This window comes from Tamandua tetradactyla, chromosome 23 (genome assembly GCF_023851605.1).
Source record: "Tamandua tetradactyla isolate mTamTet1 chromosome 23, mTamTet1.pri, whole genome shotgun sequence".
Classification (NCBI taxonomy): Eukaryota; Metazoa; Chordata; class Mammalia; order Pilosa; family Myrmecophagidae; genus Tamandua; species Tamandua tetradactyla.
In genome coordinates, this window is record NC_135349.1 from 56,705,978 (window position 1) to 56,732,251 (window position 26,274).

The following is a 26,274-nucleotide window of genomic DNA, read 5'->3' on the forward strand; positions in this document are numbered from 1 at the left end:
CATGTCCCAGCCATCGCTGGCCAGACCTCCAGCCCACAGGCTCATGATGTGGCTCAGCCAGGCCAGCTGCCCACAGAGAATCCAGGAGGGGAGGCAGGGCACAGCCAGCCCCGATAGGGTGGGGGTCAGCAGGGTGATTTGAGGCTGCAGGCCCCCCTGACAGACAGGCTTCAGGTCCTGTGCCTGGGCCCTTGGGGGGGGGGGGTTCCCGGGGCTGGAGGAAACAGGCAGAAGCAACGGGTTTCCAGCCCATGCCAAATTAAATGTGTTTTCAAGCTCATTCAGAAAAACTGTCTTCAAAACAGGGGATCTGAGATGGAAAGGGCACAGCTGAAGTTTAATTGTAAAACCAACCCCATGGCTTCCCACAAAAGGTGCCCACAGGGACCTGCTCCAAAATGCACAGTGGGCAGGGGCTACATGCTGGCCTCTGGCAGCGACAGTCCAGGCCCCGCCCTCCACTGCCTTTGACCCAGGCAGAAAGAGGTAGGGCCCTGAGAATTCTGGGCCTGGGGTCACCAGCTTCTTGACCTGTACTCCCAGATGCCCAATAAACAGGATGACCAGAGGCGGGGTGACACCTGGCAGCTTTGTTGGGTGGGGCAGAGGGTGCCCAAGGTGCCTGGGGACCATGCAAGGGGCTCTGTCGAGCGGGCTCCACGGACCTTGCCACCAAGCCGACCTTCTTCAGAAGCTTCCCTGGCACGGCCCGCACCCCTGCCTCTGTAACCTCAGTGGCCCTTTGCCAGGGCCCTATAGAGTGAGAAGCTGAGCATGGCGGCCACGGCGGCCACAGCGGCCCCAACGGTCATCTGGAACCAGAAGGACGTGGTCTGCAACTCCATGTGGGCTGGGTGCCTGCAGGAGAGGGGCCCGTCTGCAGCTGCCCTCAGCACGTCGCCCCAGCGGCTGCCCCTGCTGCCCACGCCCTGGAGGGCCATGCGAGAATGGCCTTGCAGCCTGACCCCATGCGCCTGCCCGCCAGCGGCCACGGCAGCACTCACGGGCAGGCCGCCATGGTGGCGAGCCGGGTGAAGACGGCAGGGCTGGGCTGGGCCGGGCCGGCGCAGGAGAACTGGACAGGCGCAGCGAGCCGGTGCCGGCGGCAGAAGTCAGCCGGGGCCACGCCGGGTGGCACGGTGCCTTCGGGCAGGTCAGCCTTGGTGGAGACGAAGAGGCAGGGGGTCAGCCCGTCCATGTAGTGTCGCTGCGGAGAGACAGGACAGTGAGGCCGCAGTCGTGGCATGGCTGCAGTGCCCTGTGGCCAACACTCCCCACCCCCAGGCCTTGCCTTGTAGACATTGGCACATGGCACGAAGGACCCGGGGTCACTGCCATCGAACAGGAGGCAGGCCACGTCACAGGCTGCGTCACAGCTGTCCTGGAGCAAGCTGTCCGCGTCCACCTCACAGAGCTGCAGGCAGGGGGCAGCTCAGAACTGGGGTGGGGGTGGAGCCAGTAGGGGCGGGGCCAGAAGGAGCAGGGTGTGGCTTACTATCAGGTACTTCTCCTGCCCGTTAACTTGCACCACGTCGATAGTGTAGGCAAGGGGTGCCGCCGGGGGCTCCCTGGAGACCTGGTGCTGAGGTGGGGTTACAAGGCATGGGGAGGAAGTACCTAAGGCTCTTGGGCTCCACCCTCCCCTGGCAGCTCCCGGGGCGCCTGGGGGCGCTCACCTCCAGCCTGCGGCCGAGGAAGGCCTGCAGGAAGGCGGACTTGCCGGCGCCGCGCGCCCCCACCACCCTGCACAAGAGCACGGCCCTCTGCGTCTGCCCCTTCTCCTGGTCCAGTCTCTTCTCGCGGGTGACTGTGGGGGAGGGCGGTGAGGGCGGCGGCCGGAGGCGGCCCGGGACCCAGGGCGAGGCAGTGCCCACCTGTGATGGCGCGGGCCTGGGAGTCCTGCTCGCACAGGACCGGGTAGCCCAGGTACCCCAGGTGCGCGAGGCAGCGGCGCACGTCCAAGTAGGTCACCAGGCTGCAGGCGGGCGCGGATCACAGCGGGCCGAGGCGTGGCACGTCGCAGAGGGCGGGGGCGGGATGAGGGGTGGGGAGGAACGCGGGGGCGGGGCTCGGGGCGGGGCAGGACTCGGGGGCGGGGCTCGGGGCGGGGCAGGACTCGGGGGCGGGGCTCGGGAGCGGGACAGCGCTTACGTCCACTGGCAGAGGAAGCCCCGCAGGGGCAGCTTGCCGCCAGGCGCAGTGCGCACCGTGTAGCCGAGCTCAGGGCCCCAGGGAGGCGCCGGGAACACGCTGAAGCAGCTCTGGAGCTCCGCAGGGGAGAGAGCGCCATCCCTGTCCTATGGCAGAGGTGGCCGTCGCAACACTGCGGGGAAGAGTGACCCTCCCCCCTGCCCTCCGCCCCTGCCTTTCCCACCTGCCCTCCCACCCTCACCTGGTCGTGCTTCTCAAACACTCTCTGCACAAACTGGTAGCCGCGATGGTTGAGCTCGGTAGTACAGCCCGGGGGCACGGAGAGCCTGCAGGCAGCAGGGACCGTCTATGTTCCCAGGGATGCAGGGGTGGAGGGGGCAGCGCGACAGCCCCTGCGGCCGCCTCCCCACAGGGCCCGGAGCCTCTCATCCCCCAGCCCCAGTTTGGGCACCGTGGCCACAGGAACAGATGGCACATCACTGAGGTAGGCGTAGGTCAGGCCACATGCCCTACCAGGGGCACCCAAGTCCCAGCAGTCACCCCAGAGCTGGGGTGGGGCGTTGTGGCACCAGCACCACAGGCAGCCACCAGCCCAATGCCCTGGGGGCAGCGCCAAGGCCCATGGGGAAGACATGCCCACCTGCCCAAGTGGAAGAGAGCCACAGCCCAGCCCCCCACTCACGGGGGATGGAGAAAGCCATCCGTCAGGCTGAGCGAGTCACTGTAACCAAAGCACCGCAGGATGGCCCACGTGGTCTCGTGGCGCCCGCGCTGGACGAAGAGCGTGTTCAGGAAAAGGAAGCCTGCTCTGCGGGCAGAGGACGGTGCTGGCATCGAGACCCGGCCCCGCCCGGCCCTGGTCGCAGGCCCCTGGCCTCACCGTCCAGTGTCAGCCGGTCATCCCGCACACCTCCTGGCACGTGCTTGCACACCACCATCTTCACGTCCTCCAGGGCCTGGGGGGCCAGGGGGTGTCCAAAGCAGGATTTCTGTGAGAGAAGCAGGGTGTCCCAGATCTGACTGGGAGGGCAGGGCGCTGACAGAAGTTGGACAGGGCCACCCCAAGGGAGGGCAGGGCAGGCCGGGCCACACCTGGAAGGCATTGAGCTCCTCATCGCTGAGCGCCTCGTCCAGGTCCTGGTCCGAGAGCCTGAAGATACGTGTAAGGGCCTGGACACAGGCCGGCCGCAGCTGCGGAAAGCGCCTGCTCAGCACACCCCACCAGCCTGCCAGGCCATGCCCTGAACCCTGGGGCTGCTGGGGGGAGCCACGCCAGGGGCCCAGCCTCAGGGGAGCTCACCTGCTTGGCCTCCGGATCGTACAGTGGGGCCGTGGGGTGCAGCACTGCCTTCTGTGCGTAGTAGAACAGCTCTGAGACGTTCTTCAGGCTTTTTGCTGAGCACTATGAGGTACGACAGCTCGGGGTAAGCGAGGCCTGGGCTCCTGACCCCAGTGCAGGAGGAAGATACAGGCAGCTGCCACAGAGCCCCAGAAAGCCAGGCCCCCACCAGCACGGAACCCTCTGCACAGAACCCCTCTTCCTCCCCCCAGCCCTGCGTCCAGCCCCCACCCACCTCCACACAGGTCTCTATCTCAGGGAACTGGCTCATGATGGGCAGCACGGCCTCCATGGAGCTCCCTGACCGCAGATCTGACTTGTTGCCTACCAGGATGATGGGAATCCTGGGGGACAAGCTATGGTCACTGGGAATGCAGGGGCTGGGGTACCCAGACCCCTCAAAGCCTGGTCCTTACCTGGGCCCCTGCTCGCTCTCCCCGTTCACCAGTGGGATCCACTTGGTCCAGATCTGAAAAGCAAGGCCTGGCATGAGGGCCTCATGCCAACTGTGACAGCCCAGTGGGAGAAAGCAGCTGGTACCCTGGACCTCATCTGTTTGTTCCTAAGTCCTCACTGGCACCCCTACCTTCAGGGCAGGGAAGGGGCTGCGAGCCTGGTCCCTCTGCAGGGAGAACAGGTTACAGAACTACCCTTGCTTGGAGATGTAGAGCCCCCGGGGAAAGCTGAAGGCATTCCCAACTACAAGGCTGAAGCACCTAAGGCAGCTCTGTCTGGGGTTCCCCAAATGCCCATTAGAGATGGGGCTATGTAGGGGTACAGGCTGCCCAACCCCAGCCTGTCCTGCAACCGCCCAGAGGCAGCTCTGAGAAAGGGCTCAGAGGGGATGGGGACTCACCTTCTCAATGGTGACCTCCTTGGAGACGTCATACACCACACACACTACGTTTGCCTGCAGGAGAGCAGCGAGGCCTGGCTTGAAAAAGCTGCTTGCTGCACACCGCTGGCTCACCCTGGCGTGCCCCATTTTGTCCTGGCCTCAGCACGTCTCATGCTCCCACAGACAGGATGGGACACAGCTTCCAGGCCTGGGAAGCCCACCATTCCCTGACTCCTCTAGGTGCTGGTGCTGTCCTGGTAGTCAGTAGACAAGCCCCTCCCTCACCACTTACAGCAGGAGCGCCTAGACCCACACAGGCCTGACCTCACGACTCTGTGTTGTGAGAATCCCTTGGGGGGGGGGGGGCGGTGCGGGACAGACAGAGCCACACTCAGGAGGCAGCATCTAAAGGAGCGACAGCGCAAACTCGAGGCAACCATAAGCAGAGACCAGCCTCAACATTGACCCTGGACTCCATGGCCTGACACCCCTGGACCAGTGCCATCCTGCGTGTGACAGTGGGGAGGCTGCAGGGAGCACCTTCTGTTCTTCTGGCGGGATAATTTGGGTCCACGTGCCCCGTCAATGTGGGGGGCCTCGGGGAAGCCCCTCCTCTTCCCATCACCATGTGGTCCTGCCTGCCCTGGTGGGTGCATCGCAGGAGCGCCAACCATACCCGGGACTGAGAGGTCACGGCAGGATTAGCAAGGCTGTGCCCAGACTAAGCGCCTTAATCCAAATCTGGCTGAAAGGCCAAAGGCCAGGCTGAGTTGGCAGCTGGCCCACAGGGCCTGAGCCCCTCACGACGTGCCATACCTTGTGGATCTCATCGTGGAGCTCCTCGTCTGTCTGCTCGGCTTCTGGACAGAAAAGGAGACCCTACTGCATACCCTGCCAGAGCTGCCCATTCCCAGGCAGGGCCCCGGGGCTAGGTGGAGCAGTGCTACCTGAGTAGTCCACGATGTGGGTGGGGACCTTCTCTGGAGTGACGTCTGCGGGAATCGTGATTTCTTCTGCCCGGGGAGGGACCTGGGACAGAAAGAGGCTGTCCTGCTACAGATCTGGCTCCACGAAGGGGCCCGGAGTGAGGGCGCGCCCTGGGGCAGGCTGAAAAGACCACACCTCCCTGCCCACTCCTCAGGTCTGGGGCCCAGTGGATGACGCCGCGTGGTCTGCAGGCCCTCGGCGGGGGCTCCCCGCACCCCTCTCAGTCCCTTGCTCGGTGACGGGGTGGTATTGGGAGGCCTAAGGGGAACGGGGCGCCGACCCTTGCCCGGCACGGGGTTCTGTTCAGGCCACGCGCGGCTCCGGCCCCTGGCGCGGCGCTGGACCACTCACCTCCTCGGGGAACTCCTCGCCCACCAGCGATAGGATCAGCGATGTCTTACCCACCTGGGCTGGGGGTGCGGGGTGGTGAGCGCGGCGCCGCCCAAGGTCACGGCAACCGGGGAGGCCCCAACCCCCGACCCCCGCTCCCCGCCTGGGGGCCTACCCTCGCCCAGCAGCAGGATGCGCACATCGCGCTTCATGGCCGCAGCCGAGGGCAGCCCGACCCGTCCTGACTGCCACCCGGGCCCCGTCCAGGCGCGACCGGGTCCTCGGCCCCGCGCTTCGGGCGCTGCACTTCCGGTCCCGGTCCGCGCAGCCGCACCAGCGAGCCGGGCGGGCCAGAGCGGCCGAGCAGAGCGCCGGCGCCATCGTGCGGACGCGCCGGGTACTGCGGGCGGTCCCGAGCTCCGACGCCCGCGGGCTGGGAGGGGCGGGGCAGCCCCGTTCCCTCACAGCCGCGAGGTGTAGTCGCCGACCGAGCAGCCGGTTGCCAAGGTAACACCGCATTTATTTAAACTGCACAGAGGGAAGCCCCACGATGCCTCCCACCGCGTCCCGCGCCCCAGGTCCACGGCAGCCCTCGTGGGCGGGGCGGCCCCCGGTGGGTCCCAGACCCGCGGCCTCCCACACCAGGAGCTCGTCGGCGGCGGCCGTGATGAGCAGCGGGCCGGCGGGGGCGAAACGGCACAGGTGCACGGCGTCGGCGTGCGCTGCCAGGTCTCGCGCCCTCCCGGTCGCGCAGTCCACCAGCCTCAGCACGCGATCTGCGGGGAGGCGTCCGCGTCGGCCGGGCCTCGCCGGGGGTCTCCGCAGCCCCCGCGGCCGCGGGCTCCTGACCCGACCCGGCCTGAGACCCGGAGCCGTACGCGGCACCGACTCTCCCGAGCGCACAAACCCTCCCCGAGGCGACTGGCCTCACCGCCGGGGACCTGGGGGCCGGCGGCGGGCGGGCCTAGGGCCAGTGCCCGGGCGGAGTGTGGGCGGGCATAGCGCGCTCACCTGCGGAGCCCACCGCCAGGAGGCGGCGCCCCGGGGACAGGCTCAGGGACACGGCGAAGAAGGGCAGCGGGATCTTCTCCACCACCTGCACGGCGGGCGACAGTGAGTGGCAAGGGCGCCAGGACGGACGCCCGCCCCCAGCCCGCGGGCAGCCCGCGCACCTGCTTCTGGCGGAGGCTGTAGAGCAGCACTTCCTCCCGCAGGCCCAGGCCCGCGCACGCCAGCAGGCCCCGGTCCCAGGGGCAGAAGGCAGCCAGGGAGGGCGGCTGGCAGCCGGGACGCTGGGGGCACAGCGCGGATGCGGAGGGACCGACCGGAGGGACACACCCACGCTTTCCCCGCCCCATCCCGCAAGGTGCCGGCCCAGGCTCTTACCTCCAAGTGCGCAGGCGCCGGAAAGCTCAGCCAGTCCACCAGCTCACAGTGGTCCTCTGGCCAGTCCGAGGCCCAAACGCTGACCCGCTGGTCACCGCTGGCAGCCAGCCACAGGTCTGTACCCTCCACCCCAAACTCTCCATACTGCCGGGATGGACAGGGCAAGTGGCACCACATACCCCGTCAGTACCCCTGGATGCTCCCAACTGGGACGGGGGCCCTCTTACCTCCTTGCTCCTGCTCTGGATGGCCGAGATTGGGGCGCCCTGGTGGTCACTCAGCACACGGACCGTCATCCCTGTGCCGGGGCGGCTCACAGCCACGAGCCCACCCTTATCTCCAGAGATGATGGTGTGACCTGCGGGACAGAGGCCTTGGGACTCGCCCCTCCTGCTGCAGGCCCCGCCCCGTTCCCGCCTGCGGCCGCTGCAGACCCCGCCCCACACCGTCGCTGGAGAAGGCCATGGCAGTCAGTGCCTTCCGGTGCGGGTGCATCTTGATCTCCATTTCGGTGCGGGCAATGCGGAAGACGCGCAGGGTGCCATCGCTGTATCCCGCGGCCACCCGGTGCAGCTCGGGGTGCCCACAGATCGGGGGACTCCATGCCAGGCAGAGGCAGCTCTGGGAAACGGCAGGGGTTGGGTGGGGGGACAGGGAGCATCAGCTCTGCCACCCTGGCGCTGGGGACCGCCTGTCTGCACTCAGAAGGGCCCACGCCACCTACCTGGTCCAGCACCTGAAACTGGAGCACCAGCTCCATGCTGGCCAAGGTCCACACCCGCACGCTGCCGTCCTCGCTGGCCGTGGCACAGTGCGACCCGCTGGGGCTGAAAGCCACCTCATTCACCTGCGAGGACCGGAGACGGAGGGACCCTCAGGGTCGGCGCCCCACCCCTGCCCCCGCCCCCGCGGGAAAGCCACTGCCCAGACACTAGGCCTAGGGGCACCACCTGACCAGGCCTAAAACAGCGACCATGACAGCCCCAGTGGGCTCCAGATAAAAGGAGAGACACGTGAAAACCCGCAGCGCTTCCAGGGGCTGCCACTGCTCTCCTGACATGGTTGTGAGGGTCGAAGGAAGAAGCAGGTGCCCCCGGGAGTGGGGACTTGCAGTGTGGGAGAAACACGATCCAGACGTCACACTGCTCAGGGGAAATAAAAACACTGCTGTCCTAAGTTTGAGTTTCCAGTGCAAATGTGAACTCATGGCACAGGCTGAGCGTGAAACACCTTGATCTGTACTGAGGAGGGGACGGGTGGCCTGGCAGGCCAGGAGCTGCGCAGCTGAGGGCCAGGCCACAGAACGGGCTGTGTCCGTGCAAGGGGACCCACTCTGACAGGGGCCGGCCTCGCAGCCACTGGCTGTGGCTGCATCTACACAAGGGCTCAGCAGCAAACCCAAAGGCACACAGGGCTGCAGAGTGCGGCAGCTAAAGGGCACTGGGTTTCATTTCTTTTCCTTCTTTCTTTTTGACTGTGGTGAACTGTGTAGTGTAAACTTTGTCATTTTTAAGTGTACAGTTCAATGGCACTGATTACATTCACAATGTCTGGCAACCATTACAACTATTTTTCCAAATAATTTTCATCACCCCAAACAGAAACTTTACCCGCTAAGAAATAATTCCCCATTCCCCACCCCACCCCTGGGCCCTGGTAACCTCTAACCTGCTTTCAGACTCCTTGGATTTGCCCATTTGAGGAATTTTAAGTGGAATCACACAATATTTGCCCTTTTGTGTCTGGCTTCTTCACTTGGGAAGATGTTTTCAAGGACCGTCCATATTATAGTGTATACCAGAGGCATCCCCTTTTATGGCCACATGAGAGTCCCTCTGGCGTACAGCCCACATTTGGTTTCTCCACCTTGTCACTAGACACTTGTGTGGCTCCACTTTTTGGCGATTGTGATGCTGCGGTGAACACTGGTGTGCAGGCATCTGTGCAAGTCCCTGTTTTCAATTCTTTGAATGAAACATCCAGGTCATGCGGTAATCCTATTTAATTTCCTGAGGAACCACCAAACTGCTTTTCACAGCAGCCGCACTGTTTTATACTCCCACCAGCAATGCCTGGGGTCTCCAATTCCTCCACATCCTTGCTGTGTGGTTTGAAACTGTTATGTGCCCAGAAAAACCATGCTCTTTTAATCCAGCCTTGTGGGAGCAGACTTACTGTGGGCAGGATATTCTGATTAGGTCACTTCCAGGGAGGTGTGGTCCTTGCTCAGTGAATCCAGAGAAGGGGTGCCTAGACACAAACGTTTGGAAAAGCAGAAGGAAAGCCCCCGAAGAAACCAGAAGGACCCAGGAGCTGAGGGCCATCCTGAAACCAACTGAGGAGGGAAGGCCAGCAGGCCCGCCACGTGCCTTCCCAGGTGACAGAGGCGCCCGGATGCTGCCTTTTCTCACAGAAGGTGTCCTCTTCTTGGTGTCTTCTTTGGATGTTTTCAGCCTTTAGAATTGTGACTTGTACCTTAATAAGTTCAACCCATTTATAAAAGCCAATCTATTTCTGGTATATTGCAATCCAGCAGCTTTAGCAAACCAAAACACTCACCAACACCTGTTATTTCCTTTTTTTCTTGTAAGTTTTAGCTACCCTGGTGGATGTGAAATGTTCTCGCTGTCGTTCGCGCTTCACCGGCAGCTGTTGTTGATGTTGAAGGTCTTTCTGTGTGCTGTTGGCCATTTGACTGTCTTTGGAGAAATGTGTAAATCTTTGCCCATTTTTAAATTGGGTTGTCTTCTTTTTACATAAGTTGTTCTTAAAATATTCTGGATTTTAAATTTTCAAGAGATATGTGACTTGTAAAAAACTCCAATTGAGCTGTCTTTTCACATTCTTGATAGTGACCTTTGAGGAAACAAAGTTTTAAATTTTAATGAAGCCCAATTTATATTTTTCTTTTGTTGCCTGTGCTTTAGTGTCACATCTAAGAACCCACTATCAAATCCGAGATTTACTCCTGTTTTCTTCGAAGATTCTATTTCAGTTCTGAAGTTTACTTAGGTTACTTAGGTCTTTGACCCACTTTGAGTTAGTTTTTGCATATGCTGTAAGGTAAGGGTCCCACTTCTGCATGCAGCTGTCCAGCTGTCCCCGCACCGTTTGCAGAAGAGATCCTTCTTTCCCCATTGAGTGGACTTGGCAGCCTTGTTGAAAATCAATTGGCTATATACTTGTAGGTCGATTTCTGGACTCTCAATTCTATTCCACTGGTCCATATGTTTGTCCTTGCTGCAGTACTACATTGTTTTGGCTACTGCTGTAGTTTTGTAGTAAGTTTTGAAATGAGGAACTCCAAATTTGTTTTCTTTTCCAAGCTTGTTTGGGCCATTTCAGGGTCCCTTAAAAGTTTAAAAAATGGGTTTTCCATTTCTGAAACGTACCTTGATAGGGATTGTAGGGAATCTGTACTTTGTTTTGGGTAGTACTGTCATCTTAGCAATATTAGGCCTTCCAATCTATGAACGTGAGCTGTTTCTCCATTTATTTACGTCTTCTTTAATTTCTTTCAGCAGTGTTTTGTAGTCTTCAGTGTACAAATCTTATGCCTCCTTGGTTAAATTTATTACTAAATATTTTATTTTTTATCCTACTATAAATGGAATTTTCTCAATTTCATTTTCAGATTATTCATTGCTAGTGTATAGAAATATAGCTGGTTTCTGCTTATTAATATCATATCCTACAACTTTGCTGAATTTGCTTATTAGCTCTAACAATGTTTTTGTGGATTCTTTAGGTTTTCCAAATATACAATCCTGTCATCTGTGAATGGAGTTTTACTTCTCCCTTTCTTATTTGGATGCCTTTAGTTTCTTCTTGTCTAAATGTCGGACTATAACTTCCACTACTGTGTTGGACAGAAGTGGGGAAGCAGGCGTCCTTTGTCTTGTTCTTGGCATTAGGAAAAGTTTCCAGTGTTTCATCATTGAATGTGATGTTAGCTGCAGGTTCTTCATAAATGGCCTCTAGCATGTTGGAACATCCCCTTTTATTTCTAGTTTATTGAGTGGTTTTTATCATGAAAGAGTGTTTTATTTTGTCAAATGCCTATTCTGCATTAATTGAGATGATCATTTGTCTTTTTTATATTGTATTTGAAACTGATGGATTTTTGTGTGCTGACCCACCCTTGCATTCCTGGGATAAATCTTACTGGCCGTGGTGTAAACCCTTTTGCTGTACTGCTGAGCGGTATGAAAAGGTTTATGTACCCTAGAAAAGCTCTGTTTTAATCCTAATAAAACTTGTGGGAGCAATGGTTCCTTCTACTCCCTATTCAGTACTGTATGTTGGAAACTTTAATTAGCTTATCTCCATGGAGATGTGACTCAATGAAGTGTGGGTATTAAACTTGATTCCAGGTGGGTCTTGATTGGTTTTACTGGAATCCTTTAAAAGAAGCACTTGGGAAAAAGCTAGAGAACAAAAGAGAGAAAGCCACAAGATTCTGAGAGAACAGAAAAAGCCACAGAAGCACAAAGCAGAGTCCATCAGCCAGTGACCTCTGGAGATGAAGGGAAAAACCCCTGCGGAGCTTCATGAAACAAGAGGCCTAGAGAGGAAGCTAGAAGATGACACCGTGTCTGCCGTGTGCCTTTCTACTTGAGAGAGAAACCCTGAACTTCATCAGCCTTCTTGAACCAAGGTATCTTTACCTGGATGCCTTAAATTGGACATTTCTATAGATCTGCTTTAATTGGGACATTTTCATGGCCTTAGAACTGTACACCTGCAACTTATTAAATTCCTATTTTTAAAAGCCATTCCATTTCTGGTATATTGTATTCTAGCAGCTGGCAAACTAGAACAACTGCTGACTTCAGTTTGCCAGTATTTTGCTGAGGACTTTTGCATCTGTATTTCATATGGGGTATTGGCCTGTAATTTTCTTTTCATGTAGTATCTTTGGCTTTGGTAACAGGATAATGCTGGCCTCACAGAATGAGTTAGGAAGTGCTCTGTCCTAATTTTTTGAAAGAGTTGGGAAGGATTGTTGTGAATTCTTCTTTATATGTTTGATAGAATTCACCAGTGAAGCCATTTGGTCTTGGGCTTTCCTTTAAGTTTTTGATTACTGATTCAATCTTTTTGCTGGTTATAGGTACAATCATAGTCTCTATTTCTACTTGATTCAGATTTGGTAGTTAGTGAATTTCTAGGAACTTTCCCACTTCATCTAGTTTATCCAATTTTTGGCCAGAATTCTTTTTGGTAATGTAAAAAATTCTCAAATTCACCATGGTGATGCTTGCACCACTCTCTGAAAATACTAAAAGCCACTGAACTGTACAGTATAAATGGGTGATCTGTATGATATGTGAATGACATCTAAATAAAGCTGTTACCAGGGAGAAAAAAAAGAAGTGAATAATCCTCACCCATGTCAAACTCAAGCATCATCATTGTTGGCAGTTGCCACTATCTCCAAATAAATAAAGATTGATTCAAAAAGAAGAAAAAGGTCTTAGGAGCCAAGCTGGAGACTCTCCCACTGACCAAAGATGGGATTATATGAGCAGCAAGAAAAACTATCGTAATAAAGCAGAAGACAAATATGATTAAATCCATGAGTTCTCTAAAACACTCAAAAAATAAAACTCTCTGGCCATTGCTGGTGGGCGCCTGAGAGCCAACTTGGTATTCTGAAACTTATCAATAAAGGAATAGTAGAAAAGAAGGCTAAAAAGTTCCGATGTCCAACCAATGTTTCCGGAAAAAAGAAATGAAAAAACAAAGTGGAAAGAATTTTCAAAGAGCTCCTTTAAAGGTATTTCCCAATAGAAGAAAGTGGAGTCACACGAGAGAGCCACAGACATATGGGACCAGTGGAGAGAAGACAGAGACCCATTTGGAGAGAGAAAAGATGTGATTTTCAGGTGGATAACAGAACGGCGAACTGAAAAGCAAACCTATAAAACTTCTAGAAGGAGAGCATCTATATAGGATGAACTATGTAGGAGACCATCTCTGTGACCTTAGGGTAAGGACGGGTTTCTTAGACACAAATTCTAAAGGAAAAAAAAAATTATAAATTTGATCCCCATCCCACTTCCCCACAAAGAAAGGGGGTGAGGGAGAGGGGACAAAACCAAGCACTTATCCTGCCACTGATTCAAACTCTCTCTTTGGAAAGGAAAGAGCTAATGAGGCCGTGTTTCTTTTTGCTTAAATTAAGTGAATAAAGAGATGACAGAATCAGACTGTCGCCATTTGAAACTCCTGCGAGACAGCCAGGCATGTCAGATGAGGGCACATGCAGAGAGGGGCCAACCCCTGTCTCTGCCCGGGGGACAGCCTTGCGGCGAGCTGACCCCAGCATCCATGGGGAGGAGAGGTGGGCTTAACCCCCAGGACACAATAAGGCAGACCACAGGGGACTCCAGGACAAATGACTGCTTCTCCCGCGATGAGGAAGAGCAGGCCTGGGAGGCCCACAGAAGGGCAGCTGGCAGCTGGGGCAGATCTATAGGACGTGTGAGCACACAAAGGAGGGGCTGTGAGGCTTGCAGGCGACTTAGAGTCCGGACCTCGAGAATTCCTGAGACGTTTAACTGTGCTGATTCAGACTGACCCGGGATGGGGGGTACGAGGCAGCCGCGGGATGTGGTGGGCCTGGGGGGCCTGGGCCTGTCCTGCCTCTCGTGCTTACGTGGGAAGTTTCCCCTTAAAAAGTCCCCTATGAGAGCCAGTAGAGGTGGGGCCTGGCACCTTACCCTGCTGCTGTGGCCGCTGACGAGGTGGGTGCTGGTGCCTTCGGCCCAGCTGACGTACCACAGAGTGCCTGCACTGGTGCCCACCACGCCCATGTCCATGCTCTCATCGAAGGCGGCGCTGACCACGGCCCCGTCCAGGGCCAGCTGCTGCTCCATGACCATGGGGCTGGACCTGGGGGCGGCGGGGGTGGCTGAGGTCTCTGTGGGGCCCCCTCAGAGCAGAAGGCATGGGGTGCTCCGGCCGCAGCCCCATCAAGCAGGCCCGTGCGGCAGGCCAAAGCCAAGGCCGTGGTACCCACCTGGCCCCCGAGCCCTTCAGCCTCAGCTCCGGCACGGCCCCCATGGCCCACAGGCGCAGCCGCTTCGTGATGCTGCCGCTGACCAGCCGCGCCCCAGAGCACAGCAGCACCCCTGGGGTGGGGGGTATGGTGAGTGCCTCCTCCGGGTGCCCCAGCACCAGGGACTCCTGGAGAGAGGGCCTCAGGGAGGGCGGTCTGACCTGCTGGGGGCCGCACTACTCAGCTGGGCACCCACCGATCTCGCCGTCGTCCGCCTCCCAGGTCAGGAAGCAGCGGTGGGTGGCCGTGTCCCAGGCATAGACCCGGCCAGCAGTGGAGCCACAGAAGAGCAGGGGCGGGCTGCCGAAGCACAGCGAGCTCAGCTCCCCTGCGCCCACCTCGGCTGGGACAGGCTCGCGGTGCACCTGGAGGCTGGGGTCGGCACCTCGCGGGAGGCACAAGGTGAGGGCAGCCCGGCCCACGCAGGTAAGCTGGCCGGCGGCCCCGGGGCTGAACGCCAGGCCGTGCACCGGCTCCTGCAGGTGTGCACAGGCCACGAGCGTGAAGGTGGCTGTACTCCACAGGGCAAGGGTGCAGTCGCGGTAATTCCCTGGGGGAGGCGCCGTGCAGCACGTCAGGACACAGGGCAAACTCCCTAGGGCCCCGGGCAGTGGGGGTAGCCCTTCCCAGCCCCCATTCCTCTCAGCGCCCCCCACCCCTGCAGACCCAATGTGGCTAGCAGCCCATCATCTGGCGAGAAGGCCAGGGCCTGGATGGCTGCGGCATGGTGGGAAAGGAGTCTCTGGCAGGAGCCCTCAGGCACGTTCCAGATGCAGATCAGACAGCTGGTGGCCACACTGCTGCTGACAGAAGCTGAGGCGAGGACCTGTGGGCAGCAGGCGGGGGTCGGTGGGAGGGCGCAGCCAGCATGGCCCACCCCAGCTCTGGCAGGGGGGAAGGCTGAGATGGGGCAGCCAAGAGAGCTTCCCTTTTGCTGCCTCTGGCAGAAATGCCAGCAGCATAGCGGGCCCCAAGCCAGGTTGAGGCAGGTGGCACCTGGGCATTGTGGCTGAGTGCCAGCGTGGAAATCTCCTCCGGGTGGCCGAGCCAGTGCTGCTGCGAGCCAGAGTGCAGGTCCTCCACCACGACCAGGCAGCCACACGAGTAGGCAAAGAAGCCTGCAGGGGTGGGGCACTGTGAGGGGCTGAGAGATAAGGAGGGCGGACGGAGGCTGGGGGTCTGCTGGGGCTAGGGCCCCACAGCTCAGAAATGACCCCTGGTATGCATCTTTGCTGTCACTTCTAGAAGCCGTAAAGTTTTTCCTGCTCAAAAGAGCTTGGATGAAGGGCCTGGGGGAGGAACAGGATAACCCAGGGTGCCAGGAAGACAAGGCCAGTGCTTGCCTTGCCCTCCCCGGGCCAGGAAGCAGATGGACAGGACTGGAGGCGGGGAGGGCTGGCCACTACCTGTGTCTGGCCTCCACACCATGTTCTCCCGCCCGTTCCCGTTGTAGCCCACCACGGCCTTCAGGCGCAGCTGCTCGCCTCTGGCTGGAGGATAGGGAACACCCTGCAAGTGAACAGGCCAGGATGCTGTGGGTGCCTGCCCCAGCTGCCCACCCCAGCTGGGGCCATACAGGCCCTCCTAGCTCAGGCTCTGATCATCAGGTGGGAGGTGGGGATAGGGTCACGGGTCACACTGACCCACAACGGGCAAAGAGGCAGAAGTGTGGACTGCACACTGGAGGCCAGCAAGGGACTCAGTTCAGCAGGTGATGGCAGCTAGGTGGGTTCAGGAAGCTAAGACAGAAGGGAGTAGTGTGGGACCACAGGGAGCTCGGTGATGGTAGGCTGGGGGGCTGGGCCAGCAGGACAATGCTGATGTGATGGGCAGGACAGGAGAGCCCTGATCAGCCCAGTAAAGCAGGGCCAGGGGAAAGGGCTGTCCTGTGGAACCCTGCAAGGCCCCCGCTTACTGAGAAGTGTTCCCAGAAACCACAGTGGCTGTCCCCTCACTGCCTGCTGGGCCTCCAGGGTCTCCACCAGTAGCCATAGCAGCGCCACCCCTCTCCCCAGAGGCCGGGCCCACCCGCCGACCTTGGGGCATGTGGAAGCCTTGAACCGTGCCACAAAGTGCTTGTAGGAGTCGGGGCGAATGGCAGGACTGGCCTCAGCCTTACTGGCGCCCTGGGCACCTGGAGGAAGGACAGGGAGGCCATGTGGCGCCGGATGCTGGCACCTCTCCACACACAGGTCACCCCTCCCTTGCCTACCTCCAGGTGGGGTCCAGGCCCACCCACTGTCCCGAAGGCAGATGCACCTCCTCTTGCTGGGCAAGCAGCCACCCCATCCCGTGGACCCTTCTGTGGGTCCCTGGGAACCTGCACCTAGGACATGGCCCCGGGGTCGGGCATGGGTCTGGGCTTGCCCACTGCCCCCTGAGCACTTACTAGGCCAGCTACAGTGGAAGTGAGAAAGACCAAGCCCCCGGGGGTCCCCTGCAGATCCCCTGGCACTGTCTCCAAATGCACCAGTCCCCTTCTCCACCAGCACAGGAGAGCCAGGGGCCTGCTGGGACCCCTGCAGCCTAGGGCTCTCCTCACATGGGCCCTCGTCATCCGACACAGAGAAAACACCTGTGGGAAGCCAGTGAGAAGAAAAGGCAGTCACAGGAGCCCACCCACTGCCTGGTCCCTCACCTCAGTCCTGGGGTACACGAGAGGGGAGCAGGACCCAGGGCATGCTGGGATGGGAGCTGATGGGAGCAGCACCCAGGGCATGATGGGACGGAGCTGATGGGAGCGGGACCCAGGGCATCCTGGGATGGGAGTAGGACCCAGAGCATGCTGGGACGGGAGCTGATTGGAGCGGGACCCAGGGCATGATGGGACAGAGCTGATGGGAGCGGGACCCAGGGCATGCTGGGACGGGAGCTGATGGGAGCGGGACCCAGGGCATGCTGGGACGGGAGCTGATGGGAGCGGGACCCAGGGCATGCTGGGACGGGAGCTGATGGGAGCGGGACCCAGGGCATGCTGGGACGGGAGCTGATGGGAGCAGCACCCAGGGCATGATGGGACCGAGCTGATCGGAGCGGGACCCAGGGCATGATGGGACGGAGCTGATGGGAGCGGGACCCAGGGCATGCTGGGATGGGAGGTGATGGGAGCGGGACCCAGGGCATGATGGGACGGGAGCTGATGGGAGCGGGACCCAGGGCATGCTGGGATAGGAGCTGATGGGAGCGGGACCCAGGGCATCCTGGGATGGGAGTGGGACCCAGGGCATCCTGGGATGGGAGTAGGACCCAGGGCATGCTGGATTGGGAGCTGGGATCCAGGGCATCTTGCGATGGGAACAGAACTCAAGGTATCCTGGGATGGGAGCTGGGACGGGAGAAGGGACCCAGGGCACCCTGGACTGGGGATGGTGGCAGCAGGGCCCATTCCTCCTGGAGCCCCTAGGACACACAACCCTCACCGTCACTGCTCTCAGGGAGCCCAGCCCTGGCTGGCATAGGCACCACCTGCCGGGGGAGCTCATGAGCTCCAGTGAGTGGGTCTTCCAGCTGTCGTGTGCATGGCCCTGGCGACAGAAGAGACCGTGGGTGGTGCTCAGGGCTGGGTGGTGCAACATGTTCAGTGTGTCCCAGGGACACGGGGCTGGCTCTGCAAGGGGCTGACGTAAGGGTGGCCATCTCGACTCCACCCTGGCCCTGTCCTGAGGCCCGGGCATGATGCTCCCTTCAGCGGCTGGGGATACCCATGTGTCCCTGTGTAGCCTGCCCTCCTGAGATGGGCACCCCAACCCATGACACAGCACTCACCAGCCTCGTCAGTCGGGGGCGCTCCAGCTGAGCTGTGGATGCTGCAAAGGCAACAAGAGACAGTGCTGAGAAGGGTGCAGCCAGGCAGCAGGGCAGGCGGGGCGAATGACGGACACTTGCCTTCCCTCAGGTGTCCCCTTGGGGATGGCCAAAACGTCCCAGAGGAAGATGGCATCCCCCACGCTGAGGACCTGCCGCTGGTCAGGGGTGAAGGCCACATCCTGCACGGGCTCCGAGTGGCCAATGTACACCTGGGTGGGGGTGGGGGTCACACGTGGGGCCCACACAGGGAGGCCAGGGGCTCAGCCAACCCGCTCCAGGCACCTGCTCCCTGCTCACACCTGGCAGCCGGAACCGGCCTGCACCGGGTAGTCCCACACCTTGATGGCACAGTTGCCAGCCGTCAGCAGGAAGCAGGAGCCCTCGCTGAGAGCCAGGGAAGAGGCCGTGGGCTGGATGCCAGACAGCTGGAACAGAGCATGCTCGTGAGGGATAGGGACTGGCAGGGGCTGGACACCAAGCCCGTCCCCCAGACTGATGGAGGAGGTCCCCTTCTCAGCAAAGGCCACTGCTTGGGAAGGTGGCAGGAGGGCCTGTGGGGGCCAGAACTAGGTCAGGGGAGGGGCTGGGCTCAGCTGGCTGACCACAGCTCAGGGCTCACCTCCTGGACGATATGGCCCAACTCTGCATCCAGCACCAGGACTGTGTTGGCAGAGGTGGCCACCAGCAGGTGGCTGGTGGGTGTGGGGCTGAAGCAGATGGTCATGGCTGAGCCCAAGCTGCTACCAGCCGGGTCTAGGGTGCTGATGTTAACCCGCCACAGCTAGGGAAGGAGAACAGCGTGGCAGTAGCACCCACAGGAAGGCAGCGTCCAGCAAGCCTGCCTCACCGGGGAGAGCAGAGCACACAGACGCTGCTCAGGCACTTGCAGGCGGTACACGTGCTCTCTAGGCCCTTTCCCTCAGCAGGGGCCAGGCTCAGTGCCTTGCCTACCCCAGGTGGCAGACCCTGCCCCCTCACCCCTCAAGTGTGTTCCAGGTATATGCCCCACGGCACAGCCAGGACCCCAAGGTGCCTATCTACCCTGGCAGCTCAGCTCTGGTGAGAACTGGAACCTGGGGGAGGTAGGACTAGGGGCTCTGAGAGGGGCCTGCTGACTGCCTGGCATGAGGCCGCCCCAGCCCCAAGAACAAGAGCCCCGAGCCACACCCACCTCTGCCAGGGAGGCTGTGTCCACAGCAGTCACCATGTACTTGGAGGGGCCCACGAAGGCGAGCAGGCGGCTGTCCCCACTGACAGTAAGGGTGCTGGGGCTTGGCCCAGCCTCCTGGTTCACCATGTTCCCTGGTAGCAGCACAGGTGTGGGTGAGTGCCTAGGTGGGGGGATTCAACCTGCTCCTGCCCACCCCAAGGCCTCCCAGGAAGTGCTGCCTGCCCCGTGGAACAGCCAAGCCAGGGAGAGCAGACCCCGCCATGGGCTGGTGTGGGTGGCCTGGAGTGGGCCCTGTGGGCTCCTGACCTGCTGCATGGAGGATGCAGCACTGGGGGTGGGTACAGTCGTACTGAGCCAGGCCGCCCTGAGAACAACAGCTGAACAGGAAGCGACCATCAGGGGTGACAGCCAGACCAGTAACAGATCCTCGGTGACACCTGCACCACACACAGGGACAGCTGTGAGTGCAGGATCTCTGTGCAGGGGAAGCCCCAGCAACAGGGCCAGTAATGGTCCTAGGACTTCCTGTAGACGGACACCCCACTGCCCCCCCAGCCCCACTGAACCTCTCCTGGCTTCTACCGCAGGTGTTAAGCCACCTGGGAGGCCCTAGCTCTGCAGGCCCCACCTGTGCTCCACCAGGACATCCAGGGCTTCCAGGCTGAAGGCACGCATCACGCCGCCACCAAAGCCGCAGAAGAGGATCGGCTGCGAGGGGTGGAAGGCCACAGCCCAGGGGGCCTCGTCGGAGGACGTGAAGTCGTACAGCTGCGGGGCAGGGGTGCTATGAGGGGGTGCTCTGGGGGGGATGTGGGAACAAGGAGGGGAGGAGACACTGGGGGGCAGGCTTGGGTGGCCCGAGGGGTCGGGTAGCACCGTGTAGGGTTCCAGCCCCACCACCCCTAGAGCTGCACCACCCCCAGGCTCCACCCCCAGGCTCCTCCCACCAAGGCTCCACCTACCACAGGCTCCACCCACCCCCAGGCGCCTCCTGCCTCCTCTCCACTGGCCAGAGCTGTGCCCCACCTGCCGCAAGGTTGCCAGGTCCCAGACGCGGATGGACGAGTCCCGGGACACGGTGGCAAGCTGCCTCCTGCTCGGCTCGGTGGCGAAGGCCAGCACGGTGTCAGTGTGAGAACGGACCAGCACATTGTACTCACAAGTCAGGACGTCCAGGAAGCCGAGGTGACCCCTGGTAGTGGTGGACAGCACCCGCAGGCCATCGGGGCTGACATGGACAGAGCTTACGGGCCCCTCGTGCTCTGAGGGGAGGGGAGGGTCAGCCAGCACCTGAGCCAATCCAGGTGGCCTTGGAAATGCACAGGCACTAGACCCCAGCCCCGTGATGCAGTGGCCTACTTCCTCCCACCCAAAGTACGGACAGCCAGCTAAGGACCACCCACTCTCGGGCCCGCCCACCTTTGTGCAGGGCCAGCCACAGGCAGCCCGGCAATGGGGAGCCCAGACGCAGCCTGAGAAGCCCCTGGGGCTCCCTGCCGTGCAGCACTCCCAGCAACAAGAGCTCTGAGGATGCAGGAGGACCCTGACAACACCGGCCAGAAGGGTGGGGCCTGCCCAAGGTGGCCGTGGGCCCTCCTGGAGTGAGGAGGGGCTCTCAGGGCCACACCTGCTTCCAGGAGCACTGAGGAGAAGTCCAGGGGCCAGAGGCGCAAGTAGCCATCCCCGGAGCCCACAGCACACACGCCTGGGGACACACTGAGACTGCTGATGGGGACGCCAGGGCCTGAGGGAGGGCAGAGTGCAACATCAGAGCCTGGCCTGGACCCCAGACCTCCCCCACCTGGTCTCCCACCCACCTACCCGAGGTGAAGGGCTGCTTCTGCAGGTGGGGCCTGCCAGGGGGCCGGGTGGGCAGTAGGCGGCGGGCACGACGCACGGCTAGACGCTGGCAGTCGATCTCCAGGATGTGTCCGCTGCGACTGCACACAAGGCTGCCGGGAGCAGGGGCAGGAGGTGGGGTCCCTAGGACACGGCGGGGTCCCCCAGGCCTGGTGGGGTCCCAGTGGTGCAGAGGGACTTACAGCACATGGGTCGAGGGCTCCTGGCAGCCATCCTGGCTCTGCATGAAGGCGAGGCCCGTGAAGTCCAGGGCGTGGTGCTCCCCCAGATCCACCGGGCAGGAGCGCAGCCCCGTGCCCCGCAGCCGCCAGAGCCGCACGCTGCTCCGGCCACACGACACCATCCTGCGGGGGGCCCGGGTGAGCACCGCCGCCCTACCTGGCCGAGGAAACCGCGCGCAGGTGGGGAGGGGAGCCCAGGCCCCGACCCAGTCTGAGATGAGCAGGAACTGCAGGCCACGCCACCTGGTTTCATCGAAGAAGGCGACCTGGAAGGCCTGGATGTCTGCGTCGGTGTGCGCCTTCCCAAGCACGGCCACCTCCCCGCCGCGACCCGCCCGGTCTGTGCTCCACGCCACCACCATCTGCAACACAGCCGCTGAGGCCACCCCGCCCGCCCCGCGCCCCGGGCCTGCCTTCCGGCCACCACCCGCAAACCCGCCGTGTACCACAGAGGCCGCAGCTTCTCCCTTGCACAGAAAGCAGCTGCGCAGGCCCCGGGGAGCCTCACCGTGCGCCCGTGGCCGTCCTTGCCAGTGCCGCAGAGCACCATCCCGCTGCGGGAGAAGCTGCAGGCACAAAGCAGTGGTCAGCGTGCACCAAGGCTGTGCCCACCCACCCGGGGCCCTCACCCACCTGAGGGTGCTGAGGGTGTGCACGGGGCTCTGGAACAGGGCCAGGCACACTCCTGCCCGGAAGTCCCACAGCCGCACCACACTTGGGGGTGGCCCCTGTGCCGAGGCCAGCAGGGAGCTGTTCCCATCAAGGGCCAGCGCCGAGACCTAGGGAGGCGGCAACTTGAGGAGGGCACAAGGGCCCCGCCCCCGCCCCAGCCCTGAGCCCAACACCCAAACCTTGTCTGTGTGGCCTAGGAAGAAGCGCTGTTCCCTGGTCTCAACGTGCAGGGCGACGATGACAGCGTGGCACGGGTACACAACAGTGGCTCCGTCCTCGGTCCACAGGGCCTAGCATGAAAGGCACGTGGAGCTGAATCAGGGCTTAAGGCCCCACCTAGCAGGGCCCCAAGGGACACACGTCAGAGCCTTGGATGTCTGCTGTCCCAGCAAGGGCCCCTCAAGACCCAGGTAGCCAGGCAGGGGTCGTTGGTGGAACGCTGTCCAAGCGTTAGAAATGAAACAGACCTTCCAAGTCCACGGAAGCACTTCAAGGAGCTAAGACTGGTTCTTCAGACCTGCCAGTGTGGTGAGTGTGTGCCTTGTGAACACGAGAACGTTTGTGTAAAAGATGGCACTCGCCGAGGTAGGGACATGTGTGTGCCAGGCTGTGGGCACGGATGGTGAGGCAAGCCGGAGGAAAGCACCAGGGTCCGCAGGTGACCCCAGCTCCGAGCCACGTGGGACTCACAGAACACCTGGGTGACGCAGCATCTTCCCTCTGCCGGCTGCCCCCAGCCCTAGCCAGGGCCTCTGGGAACTGAACGCACCAGCCCTGCCCGTGCCCCTCACCCATCTGGTGCTGTGACCTCCAAAGCCGATGACGCTCTTGAGTCTTAGGACCGGATCTGGGAGGGAGTCCTGCAATAGGCAGACTCTCAGCAACGCCCGCGGGCGGCCCCTACCCTGCCCCACCCCTGCCGGCTGGTCCCTGACCCCCAAGCCAGCCCCTTGGTCCTGGGGGGCCCTTCCCACTGCTCTGTGGCAGGAAGTGGGATCCCAGGGACGCCAGGTCCTGCCCTGTCTGGAGCCTAAGTCCTCAGAGACCCTTGAGACTGAGGCTGCCTTAGAACGGGGACCGGCATACACATAGTTGCTTACTGTCTGTGGAGAGGGCGTCTTGCTCGGAACCACCTTCTGTCTGCTCTGCTTCCTGCCAGGAGGCTGGATGAGAAGGACCCATCAGAGGCCTCTGCATGTGCAGGGGACCATTGGCTCAGGGCAGGGACGCACCCACACCCAGACGCCCCGAGGTCCAAGCCTGCCCCAGGAGGGCGCTGCACTCACCTTGCAGACAGCGACGTCCTCGAGGGCCGCTGGGCTGTGGGAAACCACGTGCACGCCCCTGCCCCCCACCCGCACGACACTGGGGCCGCCTCCACCGGAGCCCTCCACCCGTTTGCGGGACCGTCTGACTCCAGAAAGGGGCCTGGGTGGTGTGGGGCCCCAGTGGGGCTGCAGGAGTGGAGTGTAATCAGTATGTCTTGAAAGCACCAGAGGCAGTCCTGAAAAACCACACCCCACCCCATCTCCCAGAGCCTCGGGGGCACTCACAGCCACTGAGCTGGGTACCTGGACCTGGGGCGAGGCGCCGCCCTGCACAGGTCTGCTCGCGGCCACCAGACGCAGGAAGGCTGCAACGGGGCACGGGGTTGGCGGGGACCGGGCATGGCAGGGGGAGCCACCAGGAGCTGCTGTCCCTACTCTGCCCCACAGCCAAAGCCCGGCAGAGCTGTGTGGTCAACATGGACCCCATGCCCACCCAGCAGGTTCACCTGCCCAGAGGCAGCACCAAGGACTCCTTGGCCTCCCATGGCCTGCGACCCTCCTACCCACCTGCCTCAGGAGGGGCGTGGCTCTTCTGGACAGGCTCAAGTGCTTTCAAGCTGTCACTGGGGAACCTCGGCAGGGCAGGGAGGAAACAGCATCGGGGATGAAGGGTGCCCCCAGCTGAGGCCCTCCCCCCAACCTAGGGGACCTTTCCCTGCCCCCCACACCCCGAGGAGACCCTCCCTTAGATGGCGGTTACTCACTGGACGTGGACATAGTGGTCATGCCAGCGTTTCCCCTTCGGCACCGGGAATGCCATTTCTCGTGGAATGGGGGTGATGGCCAGCTTTGCCTGTCGAGCCTCACTGACGGTGACAGCTTTGAGGAACAGGGACAGGGGTGTCCTGGGTCAAGGGAAGCTTGTCCAGCCCTGTTCCAGCCCCCGGGGCACCAGTTCTGCCTCCACCTGCCAACAGGGGTGCCTCAAGAGCCAGGGCCTGCAGGGCGAGAGCTCGAGCTGCAGAGGCAGCGGGCCTCACCGGGGTTGAAGCTGAGGTCACTGGTGTAAAGGTTTCTGACCAGCAAATTGGCACAAAGCCTGACGCCCTTGAGGTGGCCATAGCGCCGGTTCAGGTAGATGAGCAGGATGTCCAGCAAATCGAGCTGCAGGCAGGTCCAGCGGACCCCAGGGGGAGCTGCAGCCCCCAGGTCTGCAGGACAGGTGCCCAGAGTCAGAGCCCATCCCCTCACCAGCTGGCCTCATTAACCCCCCTTACCCTGGCCCTGACCCAGGCAGCATGGGAGCCAAGAGGCCTCAAAAAGTGCCCTCTCTGCCTTCAGCCTGCCCCTTCCTGGACTGTCACCCCATCAAAGCATCACCTGGCCTGGACAGCTGGGCCTCGCAGATGAAGGGAAACTGGAGCCACGTGGCTGTCGACTTGAACTCTTTGAAGAGGTTGGAAAAGGACACTCGAATGACTTGGCTGTCCTGGAAGGATAGAGCAGGGTCGTGAGCAAACAGAAGAGACAGCAGCAGGAACAGGTCCCACCAGACTCCCCTGCACCCCACACGGGGCCCCTTGGCACCTCGGTGGACACGTCCAGGTGGATGACAAAGTGCTTGGTGGGCAGGGGCCTGAAGAGCACGTATAGGTAACGTCCTGTTAGCCCCAGGGACTGGGTGCTGGTCTTGGGGAGCTGGATGTAGTTCCCCGCAGAGATGGAGCCCCGAATGCGGTACACCCTCCTCTTCAGAGTCCGGTCCTGCAGAGGCAGGTAGACCGGGAGGGAGGTGTGTGTGTCCACAGACTCAGGGAGCAGGGAGAGGGGCATGGCCATAGCCTGGGAAGCTCCCCGGAGGGGGACCCCTGGGTGTGGGATGGGACCCTCGAGGGTGGAGCCCAGAGGCGTTTCCCAGGAGAGGAGGGGCTCTCGGCCCACCCTCACCCCCCCCAAGGCACCCCTGCACCGACCATTACAGCGGCCACGTCGCCCTCCTTGGAGGACCGCTTCCACTCGTCCACCTTGAAGTGCCTGAAGACGTTCAGGAACGGGTGCTGCCACACTGGGGGAGGGCGGAGGGGAGCCTGGGCGTGGGGCCGGGCCCCAGGCTGAGCGCGCGGGCGTCCCAGGCTGGGGATGGCCCGGCGTGGGACTTCCACGAACGAGAGCCGCGGGGACAGCGCGGCGGCTTCCTGAGAAGCCACGGCCGGCGCTCAGCCCGCAGCCCGGGCGGCAGGCGCGGCGAGAGGCCTCGGAGACCAAGCGTGTGCCCGGCTGGGCCTGGCCGGGGCAAGGGCGCCAGCGCCCGCCCTCCCGACCCCTCGCCCGCGGCCTGATACACACCCGGGGCCCCAGGGGGGTCCTGCGCGCTGCGGTCCCCGCGCTGTGCCTGCCGCCCCCGCCCATCCTCAGCCCGCGGCCCTGCGCCCCAAGCCTGGCTCGGCCTCGCCGCGCGCCGCTACCTCGGGCCATGGCGGCGCCTCTCGAGCTTCCCGCCTCGGCCGCCGCGCGCGCCACGCAGGGCACGCAGCGCAGCGCCTGGCAACGCGCCTAGCAACGGCCGCCGGGCAACCACGCGCGTCACTTCCGCCGTCATGGCGGCGCCCAAGACCCACGTGACCGCTCCGGGTTCAGCCAGTGACCTGCGCGAGTGTCAGGCCGCGGATCGGGGCTCTTCTCCCCTGGGCCATCCCGGGGATGCGAAAGGTCCGAGGTACCGCGGAACTTTCAAAACTCTGGACCAGCGTTTCTCAGGCGTGCTGGTCCCCTGGCCTGAGCCTCTCGCGGTTCCGCACGGGTCGCCGGGACCCACTTGTGAGGGTCCACGTTTCCAGCCCTGCCTGCCCCCGCCACCTCCTCCACAATCGCTCCCTGGGATAGGAGCCTCCGCATCGTGGAATCTAGGCCACGCCCAAGCCGGGATCCTCTTGGGGCAACCCACGGGCAGACACTGCTCCACAGGATGAGCTGAGGGGCCCAGGAAGGTTTCCTTACCCTCTTCGGGACTCACAGGTGTACCAGGAAAGAAATCCACCCCCAGCTCGCGTTTGTGGGGCCGCAGCTGACCGAGGCCTCCTTGCCGGGCTTCCCCTTTTGTGAGGGGTTGGGAGGGCTGAGGCCAGACCCCTCCCCAAAGCCTGTCCACACCCACCGACTGCCAAGGATGGCCCTACCCTGT

At 61.5% G+C, this 26,274-nt stretch overlaps 2 protein-coding genes and 1 long non-coding RNA gene across 12 annotated transcripts; 1 reads left to right on the plus strand and 2 right to left on the minus strand.

Annotated features, from left to right (window-relative positions):
- Positions 1 to 311: 311 nt before the first annotated feature.
- RHOT2 (ras homolog family member T2) lies at positions 312 to 5,965 on the minus strand. 5 transcript variants are annotated; one of them, XM_077142304.1, is made up of 19 exons: positions 5,821 to 5,965; positions 5,667 to 5,720; positions 5,276 to 5,357; positions 5,145 to 5,188; positions 4,347 to 4,400; positions 3,907 to 3,959; positions 3,726 to 3,834; positions 3,452 to 3,553; positions 3,244 to 3,342; positions 3,032 to 3,140; positions 2,834 to 2,954; positions 2,393 to 2,477; positions 2,152 to 2,297; positions 1,875 to 1,975; positions 1,677 to 1,807; positions 1,496 to 1,582; positions 1,292 to 1,414; positions 1,005 to 1,207; positions 312 to 858 (listed from the first exon to the last, which is right to left on the minus strand). In XM_077142304.1, exons 1-19 carry the CDS (start codon positions 5,845 to 5,847, stop codon positions 732 to 734), a joined length of 1,857 nt encoding a protein of 618 aa, XP_076998419.1. In that variant the 5' UTR covers positions 5,848 to 5,965; the 3' UTR covers positions 312 to 731. The 5 variants fall into 5 exon arrangements, with proteins under 5 accessions (XP_076998419.1, XP_076998420.1, XP_076998418.1 ...); XM_077142305.1 differs by having other exon boundaries at positions 3,062 to 3,140; positions 5,667 to 5,725; XM_077142303.1 differs by having other exon boundaries at positions 5,667 to 5,725.
- LOC143667740 (uncharacterized) lies at positions 1,322 to 10,761 on the plus strand. The gene is made up of 3 exons (XR_013168145.1): positions 1,322 to 1,501; positions 6,860 to 7,145; positions 7,375 to 10,761. It is a non-coding gene; the product is annotated as an uncharacterized LOC143667740 (long non-coding RNA).
- Positions 6,135 to 25,611, minus strand: WDR90 (WD repeat domain 90). 6 transcript variants are annotated; one of them, XM_077142298.1, is made up of 42 exons: positions 25,559 to 25,611; positions 25,067 to 25,158; positions 24,681 to 24,857; positions 24,474 to 24,582; positions 24,134 to 24,304; positions 23,858 to 23,972; positions 23,661 to 23,725; positions 23,379 to 23,458; positions 23,112 to 23,279; positions 22,926 to 22,988; positions 22,617 to 22,685; positions 22,005 to 22,115; positions 21,787 to 21,932; positions 21,662 to 21,719; positions 21,397 to 21,515; positions 21,115 to 21,276; positions 20,894 to 21,024; positions 20,700 to 20,816; positions 20,099 to 20,334; positions 19,701 to 19,840; positions 19,379 to 19,509; positions 19,073 to 19,203; positions 18,521 to 18,682; positions 18,201 to 18,326; positions 17,980 to 18,110; positions 17,860 to 17,900; positions 17,514 to 17,711; positions 16,484 to 16,669; positions 16,131 to 16,228; positions 15,501 to 15,603; positions 15,091 to 15,212; positions 14,761 to 14,920; positions 14,291 to 14,644; positions 14,056 to 14,167; positions 13,757 to 13,928; positions 7,756 to 7,878; positions 7,478 to 7,652; positions 7,259 to 7,389; positions 7,032 to 7,175; positions 6,818 to 6,937; positions 6,657 to 6,741; positions 6,136 to 6,421 (listed from the first exon to the last, which is right to left on the minus strand). In XM_077142298.1, exons 1-42 carry the CDS (start codon positions 25,566 to 25,568, stop codon positions 6,165 to 6,167), a joined length of 5,601 nt encoding a protein of 1,866 aa, XP_076998413.1. In that variant the 5' UTR covers positions 25,569 to 25,611; the 3' UTR covers positions 6,136 to 6,164. The 6 variants fall into 6 exon arrangements, with proteins under 6 accessions (XP_076998411.1, XP_076998414.1, XP_076998413.1 ...); XM_077142296.1 differs by having other exon boundaries at positions 6,135 to 6,421; positions 23,112 to 23,458; XM_077142301.1 differs by lacking the exon at positions 23,112 to 23,279 and having other exon boundaries at positions 23,397 to 23,458.
- Positions 25,612 to 26,274: the final 663 nt, after the last annotated feature.